The sequence below is a fragment of the Rattus rattus genome, chromosome 6 (assembly GCF_011064425.1).
Source record: "Rattus rattus isolate New Zealand chromosome 6, Rrattus_CSIRO_v1, whole genome shotgun sequence".
In the NCBI taxonomy this organism is placed as follows: Eukaryota; Metazoa; Chordata; class Mammalia; order Rodentia; family Muridae; genus Rattus; species Rattus rattus.
In genome coordinates, this window is record NC_046159.1 from 11,617,681 (window position 1) to 11,645,467 (window position 27,787).

The window sequence follows — 27,787 nt, forward strand, 5'->3', positions numbered from 1 at the left end:
ATGTTTGAGGCTAGGCTGGGTTATATAGTGTGAGAACCTGCTGAAGGGAAAAGGAGGGAAGGAAGGGCAGAGGAAGAGCTGGGGAGTATCCACTATCTGACAAACGAGAAGTTCACCATGGTAAGATACATAGTTATCTGATCTCAGATTTTAAACTGTCTAGTATTCTCCGTAATTTCCTACTGACCCCAAGTCCGACACCCATAATGCAGGCCTCCTCCCTAATCACTGTATGAGGGACATCGATACACACAGTTTTTAACGCTCTCCCTGGTTGTTGGGGCGGTTAAAGAAACAGCCTTCAAAGTCAGGAATTAAACTACCCACAGCACTGCCTGGGGAGAAAGAAACTTCGACACATTTTATAATCGTCACACTCAGGAAAAGACCCGTTGGGCGGATGTCAGTGGTGGGATTTTTCCCACTGGCCAGAGCAGAACTTTAGCCACAGAACCTGTTGAGGACAGCTCAAGACAGATGGCTGGGAGTCCCTGGCACTTTTCTGTGACCCAAAGGGCCACCTTGTCTCAGGCAATGGGGCCACATCTAGGATTACTAAGCCCTTGAAATGAGTTCACCCACACTGACACGTGGAGTAAGGGTAAGATACACAGGGCTTTGAGAATTTACTACAAAAAAAATATACTGAAATTTTTTTTCTCAAAACATGTTAAAGTCAATTACACACTAAAATATGACTAGGAATTGGTTCAGAAGCTTCTTTTCACTTAAAGTTTGGTTGTTTACAATAAATTTCTGAACTGTAACAATACTGGAAATAATAAAATAAGGTCTCAAAATTATTATTTGACTTTTCATTTGATTAGTGGCGCTATAAAAAAAGTTGCACTTGCTCTCTCTGTTAAACAGTACTACTCTAAGGCTCCAGTGAGTTCCCTAAGTAAAGTTCCTTAGGAAGAAGGTTCCTAAGGTTCCTCTCTCTGCAAGCCCAAAATCTGCAGCTGCGTTAGACCAATATCCTTTAAATATTGGCTTAAATCTGTTAAGAGGGGCGGAGAGATGCAGTGGCCGGTGGTCAAGGTGCTTGCAGCACAGTTGTGAGGGTTGGAGTTCGGACCCCCAGCAACCCTGAAGAGGTTTATTTGCGTGTGGTTGGCTCACCTGTTACACTAGCCCCAAAGCAGAGACTGGGGATCTCCAGAGCAAGCCGGCTAGCTACGCTAACCACGCGTGAGAGCTCTTGACTGAGAGACGCTGGCTCAATGGATAAGATGGGGAAGTAATGGAGGATGATCACAGACATCAACCCTCGGCCTTCAGATGCGTGTGCCCAGGACGCATGCCCATCTACCCACATACAAACCCATGCGGACATGAGGCAATTGGAAAAAGAAACCGTGCGTAATAAAATATAAGAGTCGATAAAAGTTTTCATCAACAAAAGCCTTCTGAGTGTCCTATGTAACATGTTAATTTAATAAGTCGTGTAAGGAAGCTACAGTATTTCCAGCAGCACGCACCTGCACTGCATCATGGGACTTCACTGCAGCCTCAGGTCTGAACACACGGTGCATGCACTTCTGCAACCGTGCATGGGGTTGCACCACAAAACGCCAACAACGCTTCCCAGAAGACCCGGCATAGACTGGAGGCTACTGGCTCTAAACTGCAGGGTCTGTGCTGCCTGCATCAGGGTTTCCTCGAGACACATCATGGCTTAGAGACAGAAAACAAAGACTACACATTTTCTTACCATCATTGCTAGCATATTATTGTCAACTTAGCACACCTTCACATGACACTGTGCTAATGTTTTATTTTAAAAGCGGTTTTAGTTGATGACTTGGGATTCATTAAAAAAAATTCAGTGAGTTTTAGCTTGGGACTAGGACAGAATTTCCTAATATTCTATAAACAGCCTTCTGCGATGTCATGTTATAAACTCAAAACGTCGTCAACTCTGAAAAGCAGCAGACTACTCATGTCCTAGAGTGTCGACTAATTCAGCCGAGAATTGATCCTTTATGTGAAAAGGGAAAAGCACACCTATATAGTTAACACACAAACGTGACTTTATACTAAACAAGTTATAAAGCACATTTCTATTTTAGAAAAATCAGTAACTGTTTGATTTATTTATTTTATTGATCTAGACATTTGGAGTTGTGTAACAATTTCTCCAGGTAGGAAGGGGTCAGAAGTTGTAAAGGTTTACACACAGGAGAAGAGCCCTGGCAGCATCTAAGTATGCTCTGTGTCTCAGAATTGAGCTCTGCTCTCAGAGACGATGGAAAATGCTGGAAACGGTCGAGAGGAAAAAAGCTTTTATTTGTATTTATGTGTGTGTGGAGGGGTTTATATACATGAGTGCAAGTGCCCACAGAGGCCTGTGTCAGAGTCCCCTGGAACTAGGGTTACAGGCGTGTGCGCTGTCCAACGTGGGTCCTGGGAATTGAACTCAGGTCCTCTGCAAATGCAGTGCATGCTCTTAACCGCTGTGCCAGCTCTCCAGGAGTCATCTTCCTTTTTGAAAACTTACTTTGCGTGTGTGTGTGTGTGCGCGTGAGTGCGTGTAGATGTAATGTCTCACTTAGATGTAGTGTAATGTCTCACTTAGAGAGCTGCTTTTCTTGTCTCTCTCCACCATGAGTTCCCAGACAAAATTCAGGTTTATGAGGTGAGCCTTATACCCCCTGAGCCATCTTGCCACCCCACAAGATGCTTCTTTATGGAACTTTGCTTTATTAGCATCCGTCCTGACTCGTTATATAAATTGTTTCTCCCCGTGTAATACCCACATAGGTTAGAAAGAATCATTATCTGTCTCTGCATTACCATCTTTTTCTTCAAAGAGCCCCAGACATCGCAGGGAAGAGACCATGGGAGTCACAGGAATCAGCTTGGTGACCCCTGACTGTACGGAAAGCCTGGATACCCGCAGCTTGATTAGACAGGAGTCAGAGTTTGGAGGACACAGAGAAGCGCTGGGGGCTGGAGAGATGGTTCAGTCGTTAAATACTCCAACTGTTCTTCTGGAGAACCTGACTTACGTCCTTGGCACCCATATCTGTCATTCACAGCTGCCAGTTATTGCCAACTCCAAGGGAGCAGATGCCCTCTTCTGGCTCTGATGGGACCTACACTCACACGTACCCCTACTAAGACACGCGACTAACAATAGAAACGAATCCTTTAAAAGCCATAAAATGTTCTACACGACCAGAGTATAAAAGCATGGATTTACATACACCAAATGACGGATAGCAAATCCATCTGAGTCAAAATGCTCTGTCTCTGGCCATCCCTTAAGCCGGCTGCGAGGACTGACTGGGTCAGGCAGTGTCCCCCACTGGTAAGATGATTTTCAAGTCTTCTTAAAGTGAAAAGACTATGTCCATCATATGCTTTCTCTGCCCTCGTGTTTGTGGTGAGGGGAGAGGAAGAAGGACCCTCCACACGAGGAAGAAAACTCAGTGGGTTATCACCATATTTTGGCCAGGAAGAGTAAGAGAGAAGTGCCTTTTAACAGACTAACAACTAGGCTGTGCTTTAAACAGCCGAACTTCATTTTGATTGTGCTCGCGACTGTCATGAGCGAGTTCGGAATGTATAGTATATATTAACATTAAAAGTCAGGTATGCTTGTGTGGAATCTATTAACTCGAGAGAAAATTACTCAAATTGAAGAAATAGCTGCTTAAAATGGATTTAGAAATACATTTTACTGAACAAAGCCAGCTGGAAAATTAGGCTACTTTATCAGGATTAGAAAGTGCTATGAATTTTAAACACAAAGCCTTTAAAAACAATGCACTACATACTTGAGATTATCATACCTCAATGTCATCATAAATCTTTTTCTCCCCCCAACAATTGATGGTGAGTCTGGAGAGTTGATTTGCACAGTGGCCTGCCTTTCACAAAGGAAGGAAGCTGTGTTAATTTTTCTGCAGGGAGCTTTATCTCCCGGCGATGGCTCTGAGGCACCCAGAGAACTTGTTGGCCTCCCATGAGCAGATCTGGAGATGGGTGGTGCCTGTGAAGCTCTCGGTGTAAAGCCTTTACTGTCCAGAGCTCCCGGGTGGCCATCAGCTGCGGGGACCACAACTCATCACCCCTTCCTTTTTATCTGCTTTCCTTTCAACTCAGCCACCACCAGTGGCTGCGGTTCTCCAAGGAAAGAGGGGCTCTCGGGTAAAGGAAGGAAGGGAGGGGCCCCGAAAACCTCAGCTAGTGGATGAGCACAATCGGCAAAGCTCACCAGCAGCTTGTGACGGCGTGTCAGGTGGATTGTTCAAAAATCCCTAAGACAGACCTGGAGCGATGGCTCAGCGGTGCAGAACACATGTTGCCCTTGCCTAGGACCCAGGATCAGTTCCCATCGCCATGGCAAGGACTTCACAACCACCTTTGACTTCAGCTCGGTGGACGCAGCGCCTCCAGTTAATTTTTCGTGTGTATCTAATGTTGCCCGTAGTACGTGTAAGGACCACTGCTGAGGGTAGGCATTATCTCTTCCCCTAAGGCGCAGGTCTTCAGAGCAGACGTCCATGTATTTAAGTGACATTCTGCAATGTCAAGACCCAAAGGGCACAGAGAACTTAAAAACGTAAAGCCCAGGGAAGAAGTAGCAACTCGACTGTTAAATTTATTACTGAGATGGGAAGCAAGATCTGCGGCGATAGCCTATAAAGGGAGAAGACACACCTGGGGTGACAGACAGGCAGTTACGTCCCACGTCTGGAAGCCCATGGACATGTTCTTCTCACAAAAGGCCGTGAGAAGCTTCTCTGTGCTGCTTTAGTCCAGGGTTTTGTTTTTGTTTATTTTTTAACCTAATACCCGGAAACGAATGATTACAACCCTTTTTAAACACAAAGATCTGAAGAGCATCAGGAGACAGACAGACAGACAGACAGACAGAAGTGGTTTGACTGTGACCTTTTCATTGCAAACCCTTGAGCTGTGTGGCTGGGGAGGTGGCTCAGTGAGTGAGGTGCTCACGTGCAGGCACAGGGACCTGAGTTTCACCCCGGAGCACCCACATTAACAAGTAAGCTGTGCCATGGCCTGCACGTACCGTTCCGTGCTGATAGGGGGACGTGCAGAGTGATCACTGAGGGCCACTGGAGCCAGCCTAGCTGAACTGGGAAGATCCAGGTAAAGAGTGAGAGGCCGCCTTACAAGAACATGGTGGAAAAGACTGAGGAAGACACTCGATGTTTACTTCTGGCCGTCACACAAATGCACACCCTCACATGTGCATGCCCACTCATAAACACACACACACACATGTGCATGCGTACACATCGAGGGCACACAGGCACATACCTGGAGTCTGCACAGTCTGAGATATGAATCCCACCTAGTATTTGACTGTTCTGACATGCTGTTCATAAAAGCATCACCAACCTTTGGTATTTCTTACAACGGTGACCAAGATATATCAACATGAAGGGTCATGTATGTAGGAGTAGCACGCTCTAGATGTCTTCTGAGAGCTACTCCAGAGGCGAGCTTCACCTACACGTGTTCTATACCTATCATAAATCCATGAAGTAACTCAGCAGCCATCAGCGATGAAGATGCCAACATCCACAGACACCGTGGCTGAACAACAACGCATCCTTGTCATGAGATTTGGACAGAGGCTTCTTCAATGCGACATCCAGGCTTCCGAATACCACAGTTCTGTCTGCTTCCTACCAGACAGTTCACTGTTCTGCAGAAATGGTCTCTGCCCTATCGGCTCTGCTCTAGTCCTCCCTTCCCTGTCAGAACTCTACCAGGGCCAGCACAACTGCCATTGCTGTGGCTTTCCTCCTGTTGGGAGCATAAACACAGGATCAGAACTATGGCAGACAGATGGCTTACCTGCATGAGGAAACGACCTACAGAGTTAGAGCAGTGCCACACCCAACATGGCAAGCACAGTGACTGCCTGCATCGATAGGCTAGCTCTGGAAGCTACCATGGTAAAGATCCATGCAACACCAAGCCCTAAGAGACGGACTGTCTACTTTTCTCCTGCAGATGAGTTCAGTGACTCCCCACATCTATCCACTTCCAATGGGTGTCACACTCTGTGACTGTGTCCACACACACGCCCCACACACGTACATATGTTCTGTCTGCCTCACTCATGCCTATGCAGACCTCCACCTCCCCACTCCGTCTCCACTAGAAATTGTAGAAGAAGCAAGGTCCAACTGAATACACTGTGGAAGGAAGGAAATGGCCAGCAAGAGGGTGTGAGAGCCATTCACACAGTGTTAGGAAAAACTAGCAGGCAGAAGCCGCAGGGCAGCGGGCCCTCACAGGAACTACTGGAGAGTCGAATGGGAACATTTCTACAACCCTGTCTGGACAACTCCTCCAGGACCACAGGGGCCCTGTCTCTTTTTAGGCAGCTCCTCCAGAAAGACAGAGCAGCCAATAAAGAGAGAATATATGGCTCTGAATCAGCAGAAAATGGAGGAAGAATGTACATTCAAGTCTGCAGAAGCCAAGTGAGGAGATACTAGACCAGAAGGAGCTGAGGGACGGTGACATCTCACACTTGGAAGCTGGTGATGCCTCACCATCCCACCGTGAGCCACGAGGGGCCCAGGAACAGGATGGCCTCAGCAGTGACTCACAGGGAGAATCTAAATGACTCATACTGGGAGGGCGTCCATCATTACTACGTAAGCCAAGTAAGCCAGACTCGGAAAAACTAGCATCCTGCGTCTTCTTTCACACACACATAATATCTAGACTTGAATTTATACACCTGTGTGTGCAAGTGTGTGTGTGCATGCATGTGTGCATGTGCATATACATGTATCAGTCTGTATCCATGTGTGTGTGCATGCATGTGTGCATGTGTGCGTGTGCATATACATGCATTGGTCTGTATGTATCCGTGTGTGTGCGTGCATGCTTGTGTATATCTATGCTTGGAACCTGAAAGTAGAAAGGGGGCTAGGAGGAAGAGAGGTTTTGGGGGAGGAGGGATAGAAAACATGCACTATGAAAGCAGGAGGGACTTGGGGAGAGGAAGTAGAAGGAGAGGGAGACAGGACAGTAGTGATGGGAGAAAACAAGACAAAGTATAATGCAAGTGTCACCAGGTACACCTTTGCATGGTATACCGGCTCTAAAAGGCAAATGGCCACAAGGGACACAACTTCCCGACCTAGACCCCATGGGTCCAGCTGTGCCCGTCCATAAACAGGAGCTGCTGTTTAATTTACTTTCTTCAGTAAACACTGAGCACTCAGCATGGAGGAAGCACTGCTTGAGACGCTTTATAAATAACCCGAAACCCAAGCAGTCCCGGGACGCTCGGGACTCTACTGGGTATCTTCCTAGAAAAGTCTAGAAGCATCCAAGGGGAAAGCCACACTTCAAGACTAAAGCAGTCAAGCAGGAATTTCTAGAAAGCCTGGGGGCAGCAGCAGGTGAGCACCCCCAGGCTTGGGGACAGTTCATGACCTCTTCGGCCTTGCTAGCAGGACTTGTGAAGAGCTGCTACATCCTGAGTCGTGTACTTGGCTGTGATCAACAAGCCTCTGGCCCTGGATGGAGAGGAATGGGGGACGCTGAGCCATGCAGTGAAGAGCTAGAAAAGAAGTCAGGAGACATCCCTGGGACACCATGACAGGTTCCTGATCACCAGCAGGAGTTCCTGACTGAAGAGGGCTGGGGTGGCTTCCACACAACCAGGGCTGCTCACTTAGAGACCAAGCATTCATGATCCTCATCATGGTTTCAGACAGCGGAACTGGACAACTGAGGTACAACTTTTCTCCTCTCCTTTTTCCAATTATCAGACTCTGTCAAGTGTCCAGACTGGGGTCAGTGCAGAGACAGTTGTCTGCTATGGAGGCTCCTTACTCTTGGTGAATGAAGGCTCTAACTTAACCTTCATAGGTGGAGAAGAGGCAGGAAGGAGGAAGGCAGAACCTAGGCTGCTCTCCACTTCACGGACTTTTGTCTTATGAGCCAGGTTTCCAACTGGAAGAAAGGTCGGCCTGGAACTAACTATTGCAGCCCAGACTGGCCTCAAACTCCTGACAATCCTCCTGCATCAGCCTCCCAAATCCTAGTATTACGAGCTAAGCCACCATATTGGCATACCTTGGACATTTTAAAAATTATTAATAAGATGTTTTCAAGTTTTGCACAGATGCTGTTGCACACCGGTGAGCCTGGTGCCCCCTCCACACAGGTGTAAACTTTGACGGGCGTCGGCTGTGTGACTCTAACACAGTAATGGGGAGCAACACTGAAAGTTACTGCAGGGGAGACTTTGCAACACTGTCCCACTTATATCTACACTACACGCTGAAGAGTTAGGAGCTCATTGCAATGGCGCCTGCTTAAACATTTGTCCTCCATGGAGCCACATGCTCTGTCTATAGGACCTGGCAGGATCTAGCAAGGCTTTGCTCTCCTCTTGGGTCTGGTATTAACGAGGATGAGAGAAACTTTGCCAGTCTGACGTAAGTTTGGAATGACGGGCTTAAACAGACATGTGAAGGTCAGCGGACAATGTGCAAGGATCAGTTTCTTTACAACCTGTGTGTTCTGAGGACTGAACTCCGGTCATCAGCCTTGGCAGCAAGCACCCTCACCTGCTGAGCCTTTCCAGCTCCATAAACCACATTCTTTCACAGAAGGGAGTGCAGCCTGGCTGGCAGGGCTGTATGGTACTCAGTATCCCCCGAAGTTCTTAGACCACGACAACCCTTTCCTACAAAGGTTGGTGCTGAAATACTGCTTAGCAGAACACAACAGAGTGACCAGATTTTAGCTGAAAGGAGTCTCCAAACACACAAGCTTCCGTTCTTCACTTGTTGGCGGGTGCTAATCTTCAGGAGAATCTCTCTCTACCTTGACTTTGCTTTCCTAGAACCAATCCCGGGCTTTCCCAAGCACATGCTGTTGACTTTACTATAACAAGCTTACAAAAATGTGCTCTCGAGTAGACTGTCGACTGTGTGAAAAGAAAGAAACTTGATCGATGTTTTAACTTTGACTCTGTCTTTTCATCAAATTTAAAAATGTGAGCTCTATAGAGTAGGAAACCAAAACCTCGGCTCTCCCCTTTCTTCTTTAGCTAATTACCCACGGACTCTAAGTCTTAAAACAGCTTCATGCATCCCAGTAACTTGTCAAAAGGCCCCTGAACGCCTGCACTAAGAGACACTAAGAAATCCTTATAAATCGATGGTTCAAATCTCGATCCTACAGTCTCCGGAGGCAGCTCGGTCGTCATTTATAGTAGGATTTCTTTCATTCAAACACAAAACAAAAACAACACCTAGACTCCAATTCGCCTTGATTTTCTGAAATAGGACTTTTATGAAGAGAAGTCCCCTGTTTGTTGTTATCAGACACAGGACGCATTTGTAGACATACTCTTGTTTTAAAGGAAAACAGGTGAGGTGGCATAAGTTACAGTGACTGTTGAAAGACGGTCCTCCACTTTCTCAGTTCAGAGACAGTGGGAGCAGTTCTTGCTCATCCTTGCAAGCCTCCTTATTCCCTTTTCAATGTATTAACAAAAATGGAGAATCACAGTATTTACCCATAGTCTCCTAATAATGGTTCCAGGAAGCAAGAGACATCTGGGTTTATAAAGGAAAGGAATGAGATTTGGTGGGAACTAGATTGTCACCAAGCAGTAAAGAGTTTTGTGATTGTATTTGGTTCTGTTTTGTTTTCTGCAGTGGCGCCCTTCTTCTTATGTGAGGTCTCTGGGGGAATTATGTTAGATTTTTCTTTTTATCTTTTCTCTATTTGTATCTCTGAACATTTGGTTTTAGACACAGATCCAAGTTATCTGCATGCACTAGACTGCTAGTTGACAGCACAGATAAACCAAGAGCATTTTTCTCTCTTTAATTATTAAATTGAACAGTTTAATAATGCAATTCTCCAACCGAAAAATGGATTGTATTCCAAAGCTCATAAATGCATGGTTGGCTGGAATCAAAATGTATTTCCCCAGATTGAGGCTGGCAATAAATGCCAAGCAACCCAGAACCCAAGTTTTCCTCCTTCCGAGTGTTCAGGCCTCCGAGTCCCCATGAACTCTGGACGGACAAAGAGGAGTTTACTTAGGACACAGGAATGTCGGCAGGTCACCTCTGCAGCTCATTAAACCACTGTCTCCTACGAGGACGCTGGGGCTGGGGCATTCTGAGATTTACAATCCCAGCATCTGTGAGGCTGAAACAAGGTCAAGGCCAGCCCACGTTACATTATCCAAAACAAATACTTCTACAGCCTGCAAGCCATTTCTGGCTCTAAGGACAGGACACGGGACACTTGGTCTTTGAGACCCTCTCAGCTCACTGTCTTCCTCTTCTCAGGGAGTTCCTTCTCTGATGCCCTCCACCCCATCATCCTCCTCCCCCAGAGCAATGCTATTGTTACTCCACAGACTCAGTGCATTCAGAAACTGCTGGGAACCGCTGGGTTCCCGAGGTCTCAAATGCCTTGAGCTCCTCAAACTGGGTCCTTTAAGAGGATCAAACCAGGCTGGAGAGATGGCTCAGCCGTTAAAGGCTCAGCTCACAACCAAAAATATAAGAGGATCAAACCATGTGGCTACGACATCACGTGTGTCTCCCTCTGTGTCCCCCCTTTCTGGCCTCTGAACCAGCTGCTTTTTCTCTGAGCCATTTGTCTGGGATTAAATAATTAGTAAAAAAAAAAAAAAACAAAAACAAAAACAAACAACCAACAGCAATTAAAAAAAAAAATAGTCAGGGCATGTTTTCATTCTACCCTTGAAGGATCCAACAAGACTAACGGTGAAGTATGTTGATGACAGGGAGGAGCCAGGTCACATCCTGGGAGTGTGGGGTCTGACATCACGGCCGGGACAGGAGGAGCAACAACTGCACCTGAGTGAACGGTGCTGGCAAGAACACGAAGTGAGAAGTGAACTCCAAAAATAACGGCAGCAGAAAAACACACGTACTAGTCTTTCAACTGAGGACATGCCAGCCGGACTGCAAATGCCTAAAAGTAGTTTTAAAGGTCTTTATTTTGTGGCTTGGAAATGTATTGTTATAACATCGAATACCGCAGAATCAAGCAGGACGTTTTCTAGCCATCTGACGTACAAGCTAAGAAAAGGCCTTGGCGTATGATGGATGCAGTGATGGGGATCATTGCAAACGCAGAGGTAACTTCGTGCTTTTCCTTTTTATTAAAAAATAAACAGGCACATTTTTAATTATTCACTAGGATGCTAATATCAAACCAGCGTGATGACAGGGAACGTTCCACCAGCAGCTTTCCGTGCAACATGATCTACGTTCCCTCCCAACACGTTGACTCTTTGGAGCCTCCTCAGTTGTCCCTGCCCAATTTAGCAGCTTATCAGCACAGGAAGCTTACTTCCCCATGCCCCACTTGGTGATAAATTTTTCACACAAGGCAACTGAGCGCGCTCATGCCTGGGTCGCAGTGAGAAAACAGCGGCCCAAGAACTGAAGTCAGAGCATGTCCGGCCTCTCCCTCCTCCACGAGTAACTGGAGCGCTGGCAGCAGATCTTGTCTTAGATTTATAGGCCGAACCTCATTCATGTATTCTAAATAGAAAAACGGCCTCCTATTTACCCTTGTGACTTTTGCTAGAATTTGTTTTTTAATGTATTGTCAAGATGGCTAGTCTAGCCAGTCTGTGATAAACCCAACCAGCGTGGGCTGCGTCTGGTCTTAGGGGAAGCAGAGGCCTTGGCTCTTAGACTGCAAACAATCTGGTTTCTCTCAGATCCCATGTCCCGACAAAACCACTCTCTGCTCTCTTGCCTCTGCTCCTCTACGGCCGTCCCCAGCTACTATTGTTTCTGCTTCTAACATGTTTTCGATGGTTAATGTTCAGCTGTCAATTTGACAGAACCTAAAACCACCCGGGAAGAAAACCTTAAGGAATTGTCTAGATCATGCTAGCCTATGGGCATGGCCTTTTGGAGACTGTCCTGATTGTTAATTGACATGAGAAGACGGAGCCCACTGTGGGCAGCGCCATTCCTAGGCAGGTGATGGGGAGGTGTAAACACGTGGGCTGGGCCAGCATGCATTCACTCCACTCTACTCTTGACTGAGGGACGGCAACCTGGAACTGAAAGCTGAGTAGCCTTCTCCCCTCAGTCGTTAACTGTCAGGGTGCTTTATCAGACAAACAGAGACACGACCAGGACAACGCCCCAAGTCACCCCTGCTCTGCAGAGCTTTCTCGGCTTCATCTCCTTGCCAGCCACACCGTCACCTCAGTTTCCTCAAAGCTCCCCATCTCCAACAGAAACACACATCAGAGAAGGTATGCTGCCAAAATGTCAATGCAAGCATTGTCCCAGCATCACGAAGGGTCTGGAGTTAGGGGATTGCATCGTTGTCCCCCGTGCTGGGCACGGGAGACATTCTAACATTCCACAGGCCCCACTAACTGAAAGAATGAATGGAGGAGGGGTGCCTTGCCAGTCCAGTGCTCAGCCCTCACACTAAAAGCCTTCCACGCCCCTACTGTGAGGACGCCTGCGCCCCTCAGACAGTTCGAGGCTCTAAAATGCTTTCTGGCTGACCTCCCACTCTCCAGCCACACCTCCACCTCTTTCCCCACACACACGGGAGTAACTCTCTGTACACCTCTGCAACACGGATCGGGTGACTTCCCAGTCCTTCACATCTGTCCCCAGCAAGACTTGTTAGGGTCGATAGCCATGTGAATTCTTCCGACTCCCTCACAGTGGGCTGGCAGGAAGAGATGATAGAAACGACGTCCCTGTGACCTCTTCGTTCCCACAGAGCAAACCAAGCTCTCTGCTTTTAGCTTGAATACAAGACTTAAGAGACGGGTGCTGCCTCATGTGCTGGCTGCTCTGTCACTCACTCACTGTCTCCATTCTCTCTCAGAAGCCATCTTCTCAGTCCACACAGCACAGAACGGGGCAGGACCCCAAGCAAACCCCACAGCCAACATGTAGAAGATGGGAGAAGCCGCGATGGTCTGTTTTCACGGCAGTGAAGGACAAAGATGACTAAAAGCTGGGAAACCATGCCCCTCACAAGCAGAAGCAAGATGAAGACGGGCACCAGCCTGTGGCTCAGAGGCTGCGCTGTGCTACAGGGTGGCTGGTGCGGCCAAGCCCTTGGACTGGCCTAGAGAACTGCTGACCCATGGGACCGGACCTCTCGGGGAAACAGGTCCAGCCTACCAAGCAGACAACTTACAAAGGCAGCTTGTCCTGTGCTGGCTACCAAGAGTCCCTTCCAAGCTGGAGACTCTCTTAAAATGACTGTTAAACTGCAGGGTTTGGAAGAAAGAGTCCTGTCCTGATCAGAAGTTCAGGGTCCTGCCCGCTAACAGAAGTACTCAGGGCCATTTCCCAACTACTTCAGAGAAAGCATTATCCACCCTGTGCCAAGTAACCACCACCACCCCACCACATCCACCCAGGTAACCACCACATCCACCCAGGTAACCCTACCACCCCACCACATCCACCCAGGTAACCCCACCACCACCACATCCACCAGGTAACCGCCACCCCACTGTGCCACGTCAACCCAGGCCCAGTTGCCCCCTGATTCTCTGGCAGTTGGATTTATCAAAGGTGCAATTATGAAGCTCGTCAGGAAATCCTCACAAAAAGACCTACCAAGGAGAGTGAGCCTGCACAGCCCTCTCAGTAGCTCTTTTACCTTCTCCGTGGGTTTAAGATTTTAGTTCCTCCCGAGTTTGGACATTTTTGTATTTCAGGTTTTCTCACAGTAGAATGAGAGGTTTGGGGTTAATGAACTCCTTAAAAACCAAACAATCAAAAAAAAATCATTATATGGGCAAACATTTTTCCATTTTAAAGATCCGTTTTTATTTTACGTGCATGGGTAGATAGACAGATGTACGTCTATATGCCATGCACCGGCCTAGTGGCCTTGGAGGTCAGAAAACAGTGTCACACCCGCTGGCACTGCAACTACGGATGGCTGTGAGCTGCCATGTGGGTGCTGGCACCAGAGCAAGCGTCCTCTGCAGAAGCGACAAGTGCTCTGGACGGCGGAGCCACCTCTCCGGCCCGCTTGCTTGTTCGTTTGTTTGTTTAGCAGTTTACAATCCTAACCATCTCCTTGCCATTTCAACAGAAACTATCTGTCTACTTATTTAACTTTGGCTAGGGAGTGAAGCCAGAGCCTTGGACAGGACAGACAGGCCCTCCACCACTGAGCTGCACTCCCAGGCCCCCACAGTCTACTTACAAACATTCGTTTAGACTCTTTGACTGGCAAATAACAGGGAGACGGATGAACGAGCCAAGATCTCTTTCGTGACTTACACACAGAAAATGTTGCAGGGCGCAACTCCAACTTGAAGACCCCGTTTCCCGCTTGCTTAACTAGCTCCCGGGAAGGCAGAAATTACATAGGAGATGACTGGGAAGTTCATGGACTTTTTTAAAAGCTGTGCTAACATTTGAAAAGAAAAGGGGCTCCGTGCTGCAGTTCCCTCCCTCTGATTTGCAGCTTCAATCCGGCGAACAATGACTGTTTTGTATTCACTTCCATTAGGGCCAAGGACCACAGAACCAAGCTGTTGATTCCCAGAATGCCCCTCGCTACCTAAGTCTTTCTACTGAAAAGCTTGCTGAGCATTTAACACAGAGGGTCTCTCGCTTCTTTATTCTAGAAATGGCAATATAACCTTCAGCTCCTGTCAGCCGGTTTTTCCTTCAGAACATAACTTTCCGCATTTAAAAAAAAATACATCTTTTTTCATTTATTTGTTCTTATGAAGTAAACCTAGGAACCCTCAAATATATTTTTTGAGATCAAATAAAGAAATATTCACCCATGCGGAAGAGAAGAGAACACAGGAGAGTCTCTGGCCCCGCTTTATAATATTCCAGCACGTGGTGCAGTCTCGTGTCAGCATTTATTTCCAGTCATTTAGTTTATGATGGAGAATAACTTTTGATTACTGATGCCCGCAGTATTACTCACTCTGTCTTGGACTGTTTGAGGACCTGTATTTTTATTACAAAGTCCAATAAAAATAAAGTGAAAAGCCCACGGGTCCCCAAACTGCTTCCTGGCTGGGGCTGTACGTCACTGGTTTTCAATCTGGAAGGAATTTCCTTCCCCCGTAAGTCTCTGTCGCTTGCTCATAAGCAAATTTATCTCCTAATGCCTCCTTCTTTATTTTAGCCATTAATCTCCCATTGAGAATCCTACCAAATGCTTTTTGCAGATAGAAATATTTAATGTTTACTAGATTTCCCCATTCCACACAACATATATTGCTTAAAGGGGGGAAAAAAATCAATCTTCTTTCCCTGAATTCAAGTTGGTGAGTTTGACTCCATATGTTTTCCTCGGAAGTAAGAAACCTGATTTCTTTTGCTATGGGTTGAATTACGTTCAAACAAAAGATGTCAAAATTGTAACCTCGGATTCCTCAGAACATGAGCTTATGTTGGAACGGGACGATTGAGTTTGCAGTCAGTTAAGTAAGGTGTCTGCTGTCTGGCCAGAGCGCACGGAAGAGACTCGGGCACCCGGGCACCCTGAGGGAAGACACCGTGTTGGAGCGGCGACCCACCAGGCCAGGGACACCATCTGTGACCTTCTTCCTTTCCTGGAGCTTCTATTTCACATTCAGCAAAGGTCAGAGAGGGAGGGAGCGGGACTGAACCTGCAGAAATGTCTGTTGCGGGAGTGGATGCCAGGCAGGGCAAACATGGGACAGCAAGTCAGTTTTACCCTGTAAGTGGTTTAACTTCCCGGCCTAGTTTAAGGAAGCGTAAACAAAGTTACACTTGAAAGCCCTGTCCACGAGGCCCCTTGTGCTTGGCGCTTTTCTCACTGTGTCTCCCCTGAACCACACATCGGCTTGAGCCTTTCTCCCTTGATCAAAAAACCAAAGCGAAAGTTCTTCCCACGCTCCCTCCCCTCCCCATCGCCTGTGAAGTCTCATAAAGTTCTGACTCACCACTGCCTTGCAGTGCCTGGAGACTGTCTTGGAAATACAACCTCTGGGTCACAGCTCCAGGCTGCTAGTCAGGGCCACTCCATTTTAACGGAACTGTGACCACTGCCAGACGTATAGTAACTTGGTGCCCTAAATCACTATTACTGGCGTGACTACATCTAGATTCTTTTCCCCGCCTGCGGAACTGTTTTAGGCACAACCTGCCCTGTGGACTACTCGTCAGTCACGGTGATCTTCACAGAGCCTGTACTCTGAAACCTACAAGGAGGGAACCCAACTCCTGCCACGTGGGCTGCACTGTCCTGTGAGCCATGCAGTGCTGCTGTCTGTTTGTCCACGCTACTAATAACTGCTCGGAGAAATCTTTTACCCAGAAGGGCAATCCTCCTCAGCCCTCCTTGATCCCCAAACTGGAAGCCTTTTTCACACAGTCTTTACCGCAGCACGTCTATATTCTAATGCCTTCTCCAGTGGGAGTCTCACTGATAGCTCTTCTTTGTGTAAGTGAAACACTTTTACTTATGGAAATACACGACCTTGTTTTAAAAGGACTAAATAAATAAATAAATAAATAAATAACCAATCAGGCTGGCACACCACAGGGATCAGTATGCACCATCCGGATCAATGCTCCTTGAGCAAGGAAGACTTGCAGCATGACAGGGAGCTCAGTATGGCTTGTGACAATCTTCTGGTGTCCCTTGCTATTGGAATCATATTAAAGCTTTAGGTATTAATTTTGCTCTTAATCGCTGCATGGTTTGGGTTTTGTTTCTTGCGGTCCAAGTGACTTTCCCAGTTCTTTTACCATGCAATGACCTCACTTACATTATGCTCCTACTTCTCTACTTCACCTCGCTGCTCCTGCATCACTCTGATCTTATGAGGTTGGATTTCAAATCAGCTAACCCCTGGCTCCTGCTCTTCCCCACCCTGACTTTTATTTCCTCTACCTTACAAAATTCTGGCCAAGTTCAAAACTCATTCCACATTCCAGTAAGGTGCACTCTCCTCCGGCCCCGTATTTTTGCGAATGCTTCTTCTCCGCACAGATCCGCATCGGCCGTTCAAGCCTGATGACTTCCCGATTGCATCTGCAGTGCGTCTCCACTCCACGCTATTTATCATGCCTGTGTTATTCCTGAAGCTAGGGCCTAGGATAACCTGGAGGAGAGCTTGTTAGCCCGCGTGCAGACTACGTTCCCAGAGATAAAGAAGGTTCTTCTTTACTCTTTGCCTTCCTAAGGTGCAGCATGCAGCTGCTGGGCTAGAATCCCTCTGAGTAAGGACGTCAGCCTGCCTCCTGCTTCTGTTTTCTCCAAGCGAGGCACTTCCTACCTTGTCATGGTTTAGGGACTTGAGGAAAGGGAACACAGCCCCTCTTACCCAACCCCCATTCTTCTCATATTACCTCCCCCACCCCAGCTCTTTCTTTACTTGTGTTTCTCTCATCAGATTTCCATTAACTCAAAGGCCCATGCACATCAGCCCCTCCAGAAGCACCCTGAATTCTCATCTTCAAGCCTTGGGCTGGGCCCAGTGAGCTGTGGGTGCAGAACCTCTGGCAAATCTGTAAACGATGTGTTCTTTTCCCCCTGGCTTCTTAAAATTCCTTTCCACTTCTCTCTTGTGAGCCTGGCTCGGCCAAAGTTGCCCGACAACCTAGAGCTGTGTGCTCTTCCGTTTGCCTCTATGTCTGAGGCGCCTGTACAGCTGCTCCAGCTTCTGGAGTACAGAAGTGAAAGAGACGTGAGAGGTTTGCATGGGCAGGAATCTGGGTTACAACTAATAGTTATTCTCAACCAGATATATTTTATAGATCTCTCCTCTAATGAGTTCGTATCTAACATTTTCATCAATCCTCAAAGCTCTGGGATGGATGAGAAAAGCGCGGCGAAACATCACACATGTCTCCCGGAGCTACAGTCAACAGCTTCTGAGAAGTGACACTCTGATTAGGCCTGCAACAGCCTAGTGGAAAGATTCAGTTCTGCCCCCTTTCCCACGACTAGTAGGATTCATGCTGAGTTCAATCGCTTGCAAGGTTTACAATGTATTGTCATACCTCAGTTGTTTGATAACACATTATTTTAATTACACAAGGTCAGGTCATGCAGGGAAAGAACGAGAGCCCAGAGCTTCCTCTGACTGAGATCCTTCGCTGGAATTATTCTGAGAGAATACTAAATAAGAGTCACACAGAAGGGAGGACGGGAGACACTTAGGTGACTCTCAGTCTGCTCTCTGGGGCTATCATGAGATACTGCACACAACACATGTTAAATACAAGTTATTTTGGCTCACAGGTCTGGAGACCGGAGTGTCCAAGAACACGGCACTGGTGAGGACCACTGTGAAGCTTTCACAGCGAGGCAGAGAGTACACAGGAGACAGAGACAGCAAACAAAAGTAAGTCAAACACACAGCAGACTGCTCGTGCCTGTGGAAATGACAACCCGCACATAAGGGCTGATGTTCTACTTCTTAATACCACCAGCTAGGAGCTTCAACTTCAGCTCAAATATGGGAGTAGGCATGTGGGTCATAGCACTCGCAAATGCCTTAGTTAACTAAGGTATTATTTATGACAAACAGCACCCGCACTAACACAGTTCCATTTCTCCAGAAGAATTGTTTCTGAAATAACCTAAATGGTTCTCGCAAACCACAGACCTGTAACGATTTAATTTTAAACTAACAGGCAAAGGTGCTGGTGGAGAATTCAGACATATCACAATACTGATGGACTTATGTACCAGTTATTAGTAGCTAGAAAATGGCAGGAAAGGTGTTTGGGGGCTAGGAAGTTAGGAGCTGAAGACACAGACCCTGAGATAACTCAGATATACAAGTTAGCAGGGGCTCTTCAAGTCAGCTGCTGTCAATAAGTTCAGAGATAGATATAGAAAACACGACTTCAGGGAGTTTAAAAACAAGGGCTCAATATAGGAGTGAAATGTTGTAATTAAATGACAATCTCAAAATAAACAAAGAAAAAACCAAACAGACAAAAATTCCAAACCCCAACCTATACACTGGCATAAATTTTACTGGGTGGGCTTAAAAACCAACTTGAGATACAAAATAAAGGATATGACATGTGGTTAAATGTACAATGTTAATGCCTACGGAATTCCTAATTTTCTGTTTGGAGAACAAAAGTACTAAGAACAGTTATAATGGTGGTGGTGGTGGTGGTGGTGGTGGTGGTGGTGATGGTTATTGAAAAATTAAGCAGATAAGACTTGAGCAGCCTATGGGGCAATATCACTCTGTCTTACACTTACATACTTAGGATCCCTGATGGAAAGACAGACAACATGGGGTAGATATTATTCAACAAAATAGTTCTGGGGGCAGAAGATATGTCACAGTGGCTAAGCACATATGCTGTTCTCACAGAGGACCCGAGTTCAGTTACCAAAAAAGCTCTCAAAATTTAGACACCAAAGGTCTCAATCTAAATGACACTTTAAGTAACATTCTAAATGATGACAAGAGAACTTGACTAAAGGAAGCTAGAAAACACCTTAACTCACGATGAACAAAAAGAAAAGTTTAGGTCTTTGATAAGACTAATAAAATCGGCAAAACTCCTGCAAGATCTATCGGGAGAGGAGAAAAATAAAAAGTAAAAATAAACAACAGTTGTTGGGATGAGGAATGAGCTGTGACTACAGACCCTACAGACATCAGACTAGGACCAAGGCACGAACAACTTCACAGCCGTAATCTTAGCAGTTCAGCGCGTTTGTGTGGCAATGGAGCACCTGTAAGAAAACTTGCAGGCTCCCAGTTATTAATTTGGGGGAGCAGCAAGTAAAATGGTAGCCACAATGCGAGTTACGCGATGTTCTAAACTGACAAAGCCGCTGGGTGTTGGTACGACCCGATCGGTGCTTGTGGAGCTGGGGAAGCAGGTGAAATGCATAAAACTGACTGCAGAGAGTCGACGGTGCTTTGAATGGGGACGGCCCCAAGGGTTCATACATCTGGGAGTTGGACGTGCGGCCTTGACAGAGGAACTGTGTGACTGGATGTGGGCCAAGGCCAGACTTGAGCTCTCCCTCTGTGCCTCTAAGCGGCAGGTAAGATAAACTCTTGGCTACTGCTCTGGGTCCATGCCTACGTGGCTGCCGCCACATGACTCACCACATGAAGTGCTTCGTGTTATGATACCTATGGCATCCTCTTAGCAGCAGCACAGTAAGAGAGTCACTCAGACCCCACCAGGGTGACAGCCAAGCTCTACTTCCTGATTGCAGTGGTCGGAGGCAGTGAAGCACACGGTCTGAGCTTCTCACAGTGCACGGACACTTAACACCCACACTTCAGAGAATGTGAGCTCAACTCCGTGAGATTGATGGGTTTTTTTAGTCAGAAAAATTAAAGTATTTTGTACTGTAAAGTATTCTGTGCATTATATAGAAAACTTAAAAATACAAAACACCACTAAATTTGAAAAAGACTTCAGCTCATTTATATGTAGCAGCAGGATAAATACAGATTGTGAAATGGGCGACATTTCACATTACAGCATTTGTGAAATGCTGTAAAAAAATAAACCCTGCAAGGACTACATCACCCTTCTTAAGAAACAGCTGCCCTGCAGTGAAAGCCAGCAAACCAGAGGTCAGACACAGACTGCAGGTATCAGGAGCTCTGAGACCGTAAGAAAATCAGCGAGTTCCAGGCTTCCTCATCAAGTCCGGGCTGACGTGACAATAAAGGGGCATTGAAACGATTCGTCAACAATGGGGACCTAGAACTCACTGGCAGAGCTGTCCAGCAGGTGCACAGTTTGAAATCCCGGGAGCACACGCACACAAACAACAGAAAACTTACTGTGGCCTCACCGGACCAGAAAGAAGGATCCAGGAAACTGAAAACAGACCCTACTGTGCAGTCTAACTCCATCGCTTCTGGGTACCCAAAGAAATCAAAGTCAGCACAGACAGACACCAGCATGGCCAGCTACCTCACAGGCCAAACACTGGAGCCAGACTAGATGTAAAAGACAAAACATGAGAAGCGTGTGTGTATGTGTGAAGTGAGTTTTTCGGCCACATGCTTGATCTCCTATGTGGGGTCATATGCTTCTCCTATGAAATTAGAAATGCGCTATTAATATGGGGGAGGGGAGGGACTAAAAGACAAGGAAGGTCAAAAGAAGAGACAGTAATTCTCTCATACAGAACATACACAAGGCAGGGGAAGCCCCCTGTGGGGAGGGAGGGGGGAGGGAAGGAACAGGCGAGGGGGGGGAGAAGCAAGAGAGCGAGGGAGGAGGCCAACCTGACTGGAGTCCACTGGTACCATGTGTCTGCAGCTCCACCACACAGCCCAGTGTTTTCCACATTCGCTACAGTAACAGCGTAAGAAGGATAAACCGAAAATGAATCTGCTGATGTGCCCCACAGCTGTACGCTCGACGGGCCAGCTGAGTGATGAAGCAGAGCCCGTAAGCACAGCAGAGGGCAAAGTGGACAGGAAGCAAGGGCAGCAGCAGTTTCCAGCCAGGGTTCTCTGGGGCAGAGTGGATGGGGCGGCCCAACACCACCTTCCCTCTGCGAGCAGCACGTGCAGAGGGTCCACGCCTGGCCTTTCAGAGCAACCACTCACACTTCCCTCATGGTGGTGCTCCAGTTGTGGTATGAGACGCCTCAGGGACAGCTCAGCTGTGGTCCTGACAAGTGCCTAGTCTGTATGCACAGTGGCACAGCAGCCCTCGAACGGTGACCCACAGGTGGCTGCTGCCATGTTTGGCTGCAGTTCCCAGCAGGCGGCCCTAACTTTTAGTTTGTTGCCAAGATTAACAGGTCTCTTCCTTGGCTAAGAACACAGAAGGGGACCACGCACGCGTCTAGCTAACACACTGAGGGCCTTTACGCAGTGCCCCGGGGTTACAATGAGCCTTCTACTGTGGAACGTTGAGTTAGAGCATCCCAGGGAGCCGCTGTGCAAAGTACGCTATCCCTACTTAGCCTCAGACTGTTAGGCATTTGGATTTAAAGGACACAGCAGCAACAAATACCTACAGTGCCCGGCAGCAGGGACCAGGCTGTGGCATCCCCAGTGCCCGGGCCGATGCTCAGTAGAGTTCAAGGGAACCATCCCCTAGGCCTGACAGAGCATTCAAAAGGCACACAACAGTATAATCATCTAAAGTGCGACCACGATGGATGGCCTGAACCAGGGAAGCCAGGCATCTTCATCCCAGGGTCAGGGCCCCTGGTAAGGCAGCCCAAAATCAGCTCTCACTCCCAGCACAGTAAGGCGTGTCATCTAATAGAAAGATATGGGGCTCTCGAGGAGAAGCTGAGTCAAGAGGTGGAGAAGGAAGTGGTGTGGACACAGGCCTGCTGAGGGCGGTGTTTCTGACAGAGATCTTCTAGGCAGGGGCTCAACAGGTCAGACCATGCAGAGGAAGCAGGGGGTGAAGGGAAATAAGAGAGCAGAAGACAGGGGCAGAGCCGGGGAACAGACTACGCGGCTGTAAAGAAGGGAGGTCATAATCGAATCAGCACTGAAAAGATCATTCAACAGCACAAAGGGGAGGAGTGGGACGGGCCAAGAGTAGGGGCAGAGAACTGAGCTGAAGTGACCCACTCGGGAGGGACAGGGGAAGCCCAAGGTGAGCCGACCCATCTGCTCTGCGCGAGGCAACGAGTCAGCCTCTATCTGAAAGTGTGAAAAACGCCACACTAATTCTCATTTATATTAGCGGGAACAGAAAAGCAGGGGCCACTTCGGAAAGCACAGAGACAGATCTCAGAAACATTCAATGCCGAACACGCGGAGAAATCCTCTCCAGCACACTGACCAATGAAGACTCAACTAGCACAGAAGGCAATTTGCTAACAAGAGCGCCACCTACTGCCACATAGGGATAGCGCAGCAAAGAAATACCACAAACAGAAAGGTGGACAGGGGCCCAAAGTCTGACGCATGCATTCACGAAAAAATGTCTCAGTCCTCTGGAAAGAAGGGTTACGTTAGCACTTTCAATCTTGTCCAAATGATTTCATCTACTTGTTTCCCCTAGAAAACCATCAGCCCAGGAGGAAGTGTGTCTGAATACTCAGAGCTTACCTGCCATCATTGCTACCAGGCTGGCTTTGTAGATGTTGGTGAGAGAGCCGAGCTCTCCCGTAGCCAAGATGGTTTTGAGATGGGCCTCCCCACAGGCCTTTCGAAACTGAGTGATCTCTTCGTAGAGGGCTGCAGAGGGAAATATTGAGACGGTTACAAAGCGGGCAAGCAGTATCGGGACGTGGACTCTTTGGAGCCAGGGAAACCCATTTCGGATTTAGGACACATAAAACACTTGTCACTCACTAAACATCACCCCAATTTAATATCGCCTAGAGCATCCTGCCACAGTTCACATCCTGCTACAAGGAATACATGCTTTGCCACCATAAAACTGTTTCTAAGCCCCGGGCCTGGGGTCAAGAGTCATAAAGCCTCTTAAATACCATTCCAAAGACATGCAAACTATAAATAATTTCTACTTTTGCCATGTGATTCTGACCTGAGGGAGAAGATAAAAGCAAATTTATCTGCCACACATACAGCATACAGTTACTATGCCACAAGGAAAAAAAATCCCATGGTTCCTATGAATTCTTCTACTCAGAGGTAACAGGTTCTCTCGTTAGCATGTGAAGCAGATCTTTCTGGGGAGATGGGCAATACTGATACAGGAAGAACATGCTGCCCACGACTGAAGAGGGTTTGTGAGCATAGAACTACAAGGAAGTGATGGGCCTGCCCAGGTGACATGGATGCATGTGAAGAAGGCTCACGGTTGGTGTGCGCTGAGGTGGCTGTCAATCACCCTAACCCTAGCTCACTTCCAACCCGAGAAGTAGATTAGACAGAGACAGGTAGACCAAGCAGCCTGAGGTGTGCGTGTGTCTACATATGGCAGAATAAAACTGAGGAAAGCAGCTCGAGGTAAACCAAGCAGTTCAAAGACATCAAAGCAAGGGAAAAACAACAAGAAAACAAAACACTTACAAAACACAAACAAAATGCACACAAAACATAAAACACGTAAAACAAAGAATAGAAATATTCGTAAAGAGGCAAAAATGTTAGTAAACCAAGCCAAAGTGGACCAAAAGCTACTTAAGAGTCACCTGTCAATGACAGCATGGAATTTAGCCTTTTCCCCCTAACCTACTGTCATGTAGTTTCCAAACTTCAGGAAACGGAAAATCTACTAGGACATCCAAGGTGGCTTGTGCATATGTCTTAGGGGAAGCTGTTTTACACACGGACTGAAACAACACAAGACAAGACATCTGGTAAGAATGAAAGTCTGTCACCACCAGATTGTCCCCACAGAAGGTCTGACCTCCCCCCACCTCCTGCCAACCTAAGCTGACTTGTGGGAAAGCCATTTGACCTAAGTGCCCACTGTGACACTGGAGTGTCTTAAATCAGAACCCCCTTCCACACAGTCACAATTTATATCCTGTCCACTCAGGAAGGTGACTAGGGTGGAAGGACTTTTCTGGACACTGAATCTAAAGAAAACATTGTTCTTCAAGAGAAATCGACACACGATGAATTGTGGTCTAAAACCCAAGAATGCTAACCCAGTTAACCTGTGACTTAAACTTCTGTGGTAAGCAAGTAACAGCAGGCTCCACGCTCCACAGCCTGACAGAGAGGAGCTGAGGACTGCAGCTGTATCACTTCCTGCAGGACCCAGGCAACATTGTGTCCAGTCTCGGTCCTCAGTCCTATCTTCAGAGTGTACTATGAACCTTATAGTTATTATGAAGATTAAACAGTGTGTGTGTGTGTGTGTGTGTGTGTGTGTGTGTGTGTGTGTGTGTGTGTGTAATCAAATCCTACTTCACAGCCTAACCCATTCTCCTAAAGAGACAAGAAATTCTGCTGTATGGATAAAAAAATCTTTAAAGATATTTAATATAGCTTTTGCTCCACTGTACTTTGATCTGAATAATGAATTCTTAAACCATTGATTATGATTGTGTTTATGAAAAAAACTACAATTCTTTTAATGACCACTAAATTTATTTACCCGCAGTAAACAAAGCAGAAGAACTAGATGCGTCTTATGACCACCAACCAGAGGGTGTTGGAGAACCCTGCTATTAAGGTCATAGTCCACCATGAATGGATAGCTCTCTGAGTTTGGTGCAAAATAGAGGACTGCCTCTCTCAGCGGAACTTTCCTTTCTCTACTTGGCCTTGGAGAGTGTCTCTGAGTAGGTGCCTGACCTTGTTTGGAGAGTTCCCTGTAAGTAATACACTCAAGTCCCGCCTTAGCTTCCTGCCCACAGGATCATTAGGTGCTGTGTTATGGTCAATCAGTTCTTTCCACCTGTACCCCTAACAGCCCTTATATACCTTACCCCTAAAAAATAGAGTTGTCTCACTAAATCTGTCTCCCTTCTAGTACACTCATGGCACCGCTTCTGCCCTCAAGGCCAGTGGTCAATGACCCACGGGGGAGACCCATGGAGGGTGTGTTCTTTAACTCATAACCCAAACAGAAGGAATGTGAAGGAGCCACGTTCAGTCTCCATGTGTGAATTTCTCACATCATTTACTAATTTCATGGCGCTAACAATATCATCTGTTCCTGAGAAAGTATCTTTATAGCTCAGTTTTATTCTATTTATTTTATTCTATTGTGTGCATGTAGTACATATGTAGGACCGCGGAGACCCTGTCTCAAGGGAACAGGACAAGAGTGATGAACGGTGTCTCTTATGGAACTGCAGGTCACTTATTGGCTAGCCTGGCTGGCCAGTGAACCCCAGGTATCTACATGGTTTATCCAGAACATGGTTCAGTGCCTCCAGAGCTGGAAGTGCAGTGGGTACCACCATGCCCTGCTTTACTACGTGGGTTCCAGGGCTCAAGCTCGTATCCTGTGCTCAAGTCGTGCTGTCTGAGTCCTCCCTCTCTCTGCTCCAATCTGAACATAAAACACAACCTCTTTGGAAAGAACTACGAACGCTGTCTTGGGAAGTTTACAATATCATCACTTTCCTCTGTCTGTTTACCATGCTTCCGTGTACTGCGTGCCTGTGCACAGTACACGTGGAGGTCGGAAGACGTCTTGGAGGAGCTGGGTCTCCCACCACGTGGGGCCTGGGAACTGAACTTGGTCATCAGGCTAAGCAGCATCCACCGAGACATCACTCTGTCCCGAGGTTTTCCTTTTCTCCCTCTGAACAGAAGTCTCTAGAGCTGGCACAGTTGCGGTCTGTTGAGCCGTGGGAGTGTTAGAGTTACCCCACTTCTCCAGCCTATTCAGAGGGGCTGACCTTTTTCACATACCTTTGGGAAGATTCAATAAAATAACCCATGCGAATGTTAGAGAATGGGGCAATTCATAGGTATTTATTCTTTAATAATAGTTTCCCATATGTTTCTTACATACTTCCAGAAATGCAAAAAAAAATAACTTTACAGACAAAAACAAACTAAAAAATTGTCCTATGATTTATGACAGTATCGCAAGATTTTCAAATGTTACACACAAGAAAACCAGCCGCTTCAGCACAGCCCAAGCCAAAGAAGCCCAGAAGAAGCATGATTAGTGCTCATGTAGCTTTATGTCTGCACATCGACATCAGTGATAGACGCCGGGAAACCATGATACGTGTCAATAAAAGACCTTGGTGGCTGAAGTAGGACCCAGCCATACTCTCTTACCACACTCAACACATGTCTCTTACCACACTCAACAGATACTTTTCTCTGGATACAAATGAGTAAAACAAGGAGAAAGTGGTAGATTGATAGATACATGGATGGATAGATAGATAGATAGATAGATAGATAGATAGATAGATAGATAGATAGATAGATAGATAGATGGATGAATGTCCCCTCCCTATGCCTCTCCCCCACAGAAAGGACAGGAGTAGGGTACAGGTCTACTGTAATTGCTACTTAACTATCTGAGTAGATGTTATTGGAAATGCCCCTTCCAATATGATTCTCCATGAGGTATGATTAATTAAAATATAAAAAAGTCTTAAGTTTCAAAGCACCACCTCTTCAAAATTCTGAGAGTTTCCTGTGCGTTGCTGACTAGTCATTTCTGGTGAAATGCGGAAGGATCCTAAAATCTTATTGCTAGTCCATAATGGGACAGAACAAATTGTGTCTTCAGATTCTGAATAAGATTATACTTCCTCAGACTTGAGAAATGGCTCACGGGTTAAGAGTATTGGATACTCTCGCAAAGGACCCCACACCGATTTGGTGGTCACCAATCATTCATAAGAGGACCGGATGTTCTCTTCTGACTTCCATGGGCACCAGGTATGCATATGACGCACAGACATCAATGTGACCAAAATAGTCATATACATAAAAATTAAAGAAATAAAATAAAAGTTTGTACGTCCCCAAATACTTCTAGTAGAGAGCCCAGTATACATGTACACACACACACACACACACACACACACACACACACACACACACACAAAGAGTTTATGAATCTCTCTGCTGGCCCTCAGGCAGAACAATGCACTGTAGTGGTCAAACTTTATAACAGGTCTTTCCAGGCCCCGTGTCTCTAATTCACCTGACAAAGTTACTGATTATTCCCAGGCTCCATTTACTTCATTCCATAGCCATTGTTCAGTTCTGAGAAGAGACGTAAAAGTAATTGTTTGGATGATTTTGAGGGTAAACAATTAATTATGCTTCTCATGACAGGCACATGGAGAATGAAGATGAAAGCCTGGTTCACTCTGTTAGAACTGAGGGCCCTGGGCTCACCGCTGGCCTGGAAAGACAACTCAGAAACTGCCCTTTGGCGGATCTCTGCAGAGA

At 46.7% G+C, this 27,787-nt stretch overlaps 1 protein-coding gene across 1 annotated transcript in view; it reads right to left on the minus strand.

The window, feature by feature from the left end:
- The window catches only part of Dera (deoxyribose-phosphate aldolase), a 78,967-nt gene that overhangs the window by 14,636 nt on the left and 36,544 nt on the right, over positions 1 to 27,787 (minus strand). Inside the window, exon 6 of the mRNA XM_032905507.1 lies at positions 23,042 to 23,170. Within this exon, the coding sequence (XP_032761398.1) occupies positions 23,042 to 23,170 (129 nt within the window). The remainder of the gene's footprint in view (positions 1 to 23,041; positions 23,171 to 27,787) is intronic.